The sequence below is a fragment of the Perissodus microlepis genome, chromosome 19 (assembly GCF_051167445.1).
Source record: "Perissodus microlepis isolate ML-2025 ecotype Zambia chromosome 19, ASM5116744v1, whole genome shotgun sequence".
Lineage (NCBI taxonomy): Eukaryota > Metazoa > Chordata > Actinopteri > Cichliformes > Cichlidae > Perissodus > Perissodus microlepis.
In genome coordinates, this window is record NC_140479.1 from 26,073,139 (window position 1) to 26,080,092 (window position 6,954).

The following is a 6,954-nucleotide window of genomic DNA, read 5'->3' on the forward strand; positions in this document are numbered from 1 at the left end:
AGGTGCTGTCCAAATGTTTCCTTCTCCCTTATGTATTCTGTTCCTGTATGAACATCAGGTGCAGGCGTATTCAGGGTGAACCTTGTAGAGCAGTAATCCAATCTAACTTTGAGACTTTCCCTCTAAAATGGTACAACAAAGGAGAACCGACCCTGGGGCAAAAACCAGCGCGCCACAACAACAGTGGTCTCAGGGCCTATATTTAACAGCGGTGGGAATTGTGGGAGCAGCAGCACAGGAACACTTTCAATGCACAGCGAAGGTCGACTGGGACTTAACTTCCTCCTCAGTCTCCAACGTGAGCGGGGCCTGCTTGTTTCGGCCCCTTCGACCCCCCCCCACACCCAACAGCAAAATAAAAAGATAAGCATTGTTTAGCCAAACAATAGGCCACTTTCAAAGTCTCAAAAGCTTCCATTTTCACATCCAGAGCCAGCATTTTGAAGTCAAGTATAGCAATAAACAACTTTGCAAGTGGACTGTGAGAGCTTTCTTGGTGCAGTCAGAAACATTAGCTGGATCTAATTTCACTGTTCATGTTTCAATGAGCAGGTGCAGGTGGACACAAGCATCACTACAGAGCTCCTATCACTATTCTGTGGTAATAGTTACTATAATTTGCTTGCTTGATGGCTTTTTATGAAATTTTTACCATGAATTACTGTAAAGCAGAAGTGCAACTTGGGTGATCACAGTACTTTTCAATGCAAACAAAAAAAGTTAAAATGTGAGCGACAGAATGGGCTAAAAGATTTCAAAGATTACAAATTATAACACCAACCTTCAGTGAATTCTGGTCAGCCAGAGCTAGCGCTTGTTTCTTCAGCTCTGAGACTTTCTTCTGGCAACTTTGGCAAAAGCCTCCCTTCTCCTCCGACTCGGAGATGGGAACCGACCCGGCGCCCTCAGGAGGAGGTCGGCTGCTCCATTGCGCTTCCTCCGCGGAGTGAAGTCTTTTCCTGGGGGTCGCGGGAGACTCTCCACCCGGACATCCCTCCACCTTCGGAACAAGCAAAGGTTTGGTTAACTTTTGAGGTTTCAAAAAAGAGTAGTTTGCACTTAAAAAGCGTCCAACTGTGACGGTGAAACTGTTTTGCCTGTACCTTGACAACCCGTTTGAATACAGAGCACCTGAAGTGCGCACCTCGCAAAAGCAGATGTAAATAAAAACAATGCAAACTGTATTTAAGAATAAGCAAATTAGTTTTTTTCACACGTAATCCTGTGCAGGGAGACACTTACAATGAACAAGCGGTTGTCATGGTCTCCACCATCAAAAGCTGAACTGCCCCAAGAGGAGCTCATTCTCCCAACTCAAGGTTGAAACTCACGGATACTGTGGCTGAAAAATGCGAGACCGAGCCATAGGCTGCACCGAAGACCGGACTGAAGGTTATCAGTCATCTGTCACATCGCACCGGACCGGCGGCGGCTGAGCGAAGGCAACTTGTGAGAGCGCCCCATGAAGCTCCAAAGTTGTGGAGGAGTTTTGGTACAGGAGGGCACTCAGCCGTGCGCAGGAGGCGGTGTTACTCTCCGAATGGGAGGGATAAAGAAACTTCCCTGCTCATGCGGCAATCGAGTTGTCTGTGAAATGAACCATTATAGTAGTATAATAGTACTAATTAGTATAATATTATAGTAGTATAATATTATACTAATTTAACTGCATAAAAACGTTTCCACTATTTCTTTATTGAAAATCTCAGTAGTTTCTCTCTCAGCTTGCTCTCTTCAGTTTATCACACGCGGATTTAAATATCCATAGTCTAGAGTACAGTTTTAAAGTTTTACAACTGTATTAAATGTAAAAATATCTTAAGAGATATAAAGAGATAAAAAAAATATATATTATATATGAAAAATATAATACTAGATGCCTTAATCAAGACACCCAGTCTGTTATTTGGGGGGGGGGGGGGGGGTTGTCGCATATAGAAGTAAAATTGGTAGGTAGGGCTATATAAAACCCTAAATTGGAGCTTAATTAAACTAATGTCAAAGACAACATGTTACATGAATGATAATGATAATATGAATCTTCTTGTAGGATTTTGTGCTTTATTCGCTTTCAGGGTGCACCGTCAACTGTTGCCTCTCCAGGAGCAGAGATGTTTGTCGCTGATGTTACTCTGGCGCCATCCTCCGTCAGAAATAAAGAACACCATCTCTCAAATTGAAGAGGGTGGGCTCTCCACGGTTAAATATTTAATTGGTAAACTTTGAATATTTCATGCGGGTGATGTAAGCGACAGTGGCCACAAGCCCTGCTGTCCTGCACATAAGAAACGGTTTCTCTTTTTTCTCTCCCCATTAAAAGATTTTAATTTATTTCACTTTTTTCTCGTCCACTTCTTTTGCACAAGTCATATCAGCCAATGGTGACGTTTTAAACGTAAATATAACCTCCAATATATGTTTTTATCGTCGGCTGCAACATTTCTCGGGGCTGAAAGAGGCTTGTCAAAAGACACTGGAAGATTTATTATTAGGAAATTAAGACTTAAATTAAACAACAAACCTTGTAATAAACATTTTTTTCCACACCAGCTTATAAATCATATTTAAATATGTTGGTAAGTTGTCATTGAATTGTCTACCAAGCCTTATAGGTGTATTTTTCCTCGTTTACTTTAACAGCAGTTAAAAAGAATTTAAGTTAAGGCACTTTTATTTGCTGCAAAATGTTGAAGAAAGTATTGATACGCAAAACTGGAGATTCTTGAAATCAGTGAATGAAGCTGGAGGTTAACAGGGATCGCAGATGCTACGAGGTGCTGTTCACGGTCCTGAATAGCGGACAGGACCCGTCAAGCGCGCATCATTTATCTGGCTCGTCACTGTTTCCCACTTGTGCAAACAGCGCTCCAGCAAGAACATGCTCTCTGAGATAGCGTTTGTTTCAAACATCCCTTGAGAAAACTCTTACCTTTGTTTTTCTCTTCAGCAGGTGACTTGTAAACCCAAATATAATGTCCGAGTCGACGAAGAATGTCCCCAGGTCTATGACGCTGGGGTTGGGCTTCCCAGCTTCGGGAGACCCCGGTGAGTTTGGTAAAGCCATGTGGGCTGCAAGTGTACCCTAGAAAATATTCCACTCCCTGGGAAACCTATTTGATTCTTACAGCCATCTATTTTATATGTCTCGTACCCCCTAAAAAGATCCAAAGGGGTTTTTAATCCGGACATTCAGTCATTCAAGCTGAGCGCTCGCACGTGTGCGTAAAATAGCCACGACTTCCAGCAGCCCAATAAGAGGGAGGGAAACAAGCACTGCAATCCATCCGGTGCGCAAAAAGGTGTTTATATCCACTGAAATACTTTTTTAGCCATCCTGAGGAAGATTATCCATGATCTTTGAGTGCTGTTGCAGGTCTGAGAGAGAAGGAGCACCTTGTGCATCTGCTGCACTCTCATCTCATCTCCTCTCCCCCTCCCTCCCTTCCTCTCTCCCCCTCACTCAGCCTCCCTCTCTCTCCATCTCTCTCGCTCTCTGTTCCCCTCAGATAGAGATGACCTGCTCTCATAGCCGATTTGCTGGTGCGTCGTTGTCATCCCCCTGGACGAACACGTAAAACACAATGACAATCCGGCTATAACCCCTAACGGCAGACCCCCTGTAATATTCCTGTATTATTCATGTAGGGGCTTGCAGTAACGATCCAATCAAAGCTTCTATGTTATATGTTTCTCTTATATACATATATAATGTTCCTATAATCTTCCTGCTGCAGAATGTACTGCAGCTCTGTGGTTAAAGTGTTGCTGTAGAAGCCAGTCTGGGATATAATCAAATATGAGGCACTTGATTTGTTTACCGTGATGACGGTTATCTGCAGTGATAGCCAATTTTGTTTGGATTGAAACAGATCAGCTTTTGATTGATTTTACTTTATTACAGTCTGTATCGAAATCAGATCAGCTCAAATTTCCTGTGAGATGTCCAAGGCGGAAAAATCTCCCGAGTGCTGAAATTCCTGATAATTTAAGGTGTTTGCTGCTTAAAAATGGAACTAACAGTTATAACTGAGTAAGATCGCATGGTTGCCAATCGCTATGCAGCGAATAGCCTCGACTCTTCGAGCAAGATGCGGCTAAGATAGTGAGATTAAGAACGAGGCCAGTGGGTGGTTTCCCTGTGATCCAGCGGACCTATTATAAAAGTAATGAGTTGTCTTTTAAAAACAAAAGTAAAAACAATTTAGAGACGATTAGTTTTTAGAATGAAAACAGGCGTTAAACCGAATAATCAGAGCGTTGTCCTGCCCGGGTTTAATTTACGAACACAAACCAGTTTTTCTTCTCAGACTGGACTGCACGGAAACAAACTGTAGTGATGATGTCATGCACATGGAGCCGCTCCTCGGTGAGCTACGTGTCACTGTGAAACGCGGCACCCGTGGTGGTTTCACCGAAACACTGGCTCGCATTTCTATCTATTGTTGAAAACTGAATTCAAATTGACAAAGTATGCTTTTTTTAATGTTACAGCTGTAAGAATCCGCATTATTTCTTTTGGATTAAATTGATTTAATGGGGTTAAGTGTCTCCACCAAAGCCCATAAGAGCAGAAATAAATATTTGATAGGCTATATGTTGCACCTGAGAGTGCAGTTTAAATTAAGAAACACCACAGGCTGGTGTGGTATGTGGTATTTTGGGCTCCGTGGTATAAGACTATGACATGATTAGCTTTATTTAGTTCTGAGTTTTAAAAGGTGCCTTCAAAGCCCGAGGAAACAGCAGTACACCTGTTGGCTGAGGTTGAAATCTGTGGATGGTTCCTTTAACTTAAGAAATGAACTAGCTGAGCGGAAATCATATCTTGGGTGAAATTTATCTTTAACTTCAATCGTTTTATTAGTTTAGCTCATTAGTATCAGAGCCCAAATACAGTCAACTTTTATTCACAGTGGCGGTAAGTATAAGTGTGACGTATCTGATCTGACTGCTGGAAAGTTGTAAGGTCATCGGGAGAGAGCGGCGGCTGGAGCAAAGTTTTTCTTTGTCTTTCAGGAGGGCAGAGAAGATCAAGAGTGACTCTGGTGCAACAATTATGACTTGACAGCTAAGCAGAGGGGGGTTAATCGTTTGTTTTATCCCCAGAACAACGCAACTCATCACACCCGCTGTTGCGCACGCACGCATGCATGCACGCAAACACAGACACCTTTTGTGTGATGGAGAGACAGGGGTTGGGAGAAGAGCAATAATTGCAATTCATGGTAAAGATGATTTACCATGTTCGTCACCCAACCCTCCCCTCTGGAGGAGGTCTGGGTTGAGTCTCCTCTGGCCGCTGATGAAATTCCAAAGACGGGATCCCCTGGGACTTCGTGTGCTGCTACATCTGCTGCCCTTGCGCACGTACAGGGAAATCGCTCTGGGCATCTCATTAAGTCCTCTCCTATGTCTTATCCTCTGACTGTGAGACCTCGATCTGCAGCTTCTCCCGGTGCACGGACAGGCTTTGTGAGAAACGTTTAGCAAATATTGATAGTTCTTGGCGCATGGAGGAGATCAAAAGAAAAAAAAGGAAGGGGGCTGTCTAAAAAGGGGAGGGGGAATAAATGGTGCACACTGCTTTCATGAATGATTTATGCAATGTAGAGTACCCTTTCCCTTCCCTGGGAAAAAGCATTTGGATTTACTTGTGTCAGATTGTGAGTCCTTAGTTTTGGTTTTCTCATCAAACCTTTAAGCAGATAAGAGACCTGAATGCAAACCTGTGGTTTTAATTAAGTCTATCTGAGTTTAGAGGCTTTTTAAACTAATTTAGACTAATAAATGATTTAATCAATATAATACAGACGGGAAAACAACAGCCCAGGAAAAATGATCTTAAACCAAGTTAAATGGGGAAATAGCTGCCCCACGCTTAACTATTTGTTGATTAAAATGTCTTACCAGCAATTATTTTTCTCTGTTTTGGCAAATTAGATAGCAGCAGATGTGATTTTTCCATATTTACCACAGTTGCAATTTTCAGTACTTTGGACAGCGACCATCCCTGCAGACGTAAAGTACACAATCCCACGCATACCCATCAGTGACAAATGGTTCTTTATTGACTTCTGAACAGCAGCAACAGTAAAGCAGTGAAAAAGACGGGTGTTACAGCAGCAGGAGCAGCAGAGCTGTTAAAAAATTTGTATGTGCGCCAGCAGAATGAAATTACTGAACCCTGAAGATTTTTACAGCTCCCCGCAGCTCCTGGATTGCAGGTGTGATTGCAACACAAGGGGGCACAATGAGAGTAGGCGACAAAGGCGTGCATTAAGGAAGAAGAAAAGCAGAGCAATTCACTCTGTCGTTTAAAAAAATTAATTAAAAAAAAGGCAAACGTTAGACCTTTCTGGTATAGAGTCACTCGAGAACAGTGTAGCTTCTTTTCCAAAGGTGGGAGCATTTGTCATACTGGTCAAGTGGTCCTAAACATTTCACAATTTTGTTAAAGAACTGTTGAACTGTTGAGAACCACTTAATCAGAGAGACTACGCACGTCTTCATAGCAAGGTCCGTCCTCTAAACTGCTGATCTCACTAGTGAAAGAAACAACAACAGACAGAATTAAGTTCTGTTAATCTGTCGGTTAAGGCACAAGTCAAACACATCACGACAGCAGATTTCACACTGGGCCTGATGGAGAGCAAATACGCAAAAACTAACAAGGGGTTTCAGCCAACGTGCTCTGAGAAGACTTACCTAGAGACAGTTCTTTCCTCGCGGTGGTGTTTCTTTGTGTCATCCCAGCCCAGACTGACTAACTGCAGGGTTAAGAGCTCTTTATATAGCGTTTTGGGGTTGGTTCGTACAAGCCTCACATTCAGGCAGGAATGAGGCCCGTGCAGGTCCAACCGGATGAGCTGGGTTCCACCAGTAGGAGCACGACTGGGCAGCCACGCTCAAGACAAAGATAGCAACTGCTATCACATGAACATGAGGAATTTCATG

The 6,954-nt window shown here is 42.9% G+C and overlaps 1 protein-coding gene across 2 annotated transcripts in view; it reads right to left on the minus strand.

Moving 5' to 3' along the window:
- Window positions 1–3,401, minus strand: part of kif26ab (kinesin family member 26Ab) — a 66,077-nt gene extending 62,676 nt beyond the window's left edge. Inside the window, exons 1-2 of one of the 2 annotated variants that reach the window (XM_084914589.1) lie at window positions 2,930–3,401; window positions 782–1,000 (exon numbers count right to left, since the gene is read on the minus strand). In XM_084914589.1, coding sequence (XP_084770715.1) covers window positions 782–1,000; window positions 2,930–3,064 — 354 coding nt within the window. In that variant the 5' untranslated portion in view covers window positions 3,065–3,401. Of the gene's footprint in view, window positions 1–781; window positions 1,001–1,242; window positions 1,497–2,929 lie in introns of those variants that run through there. The other variant, XM_084914590.1, reaches the window with a different exon arrangement.
- Window positions 3,402–6,954: the final 3,553 nt, after the last annotated feature.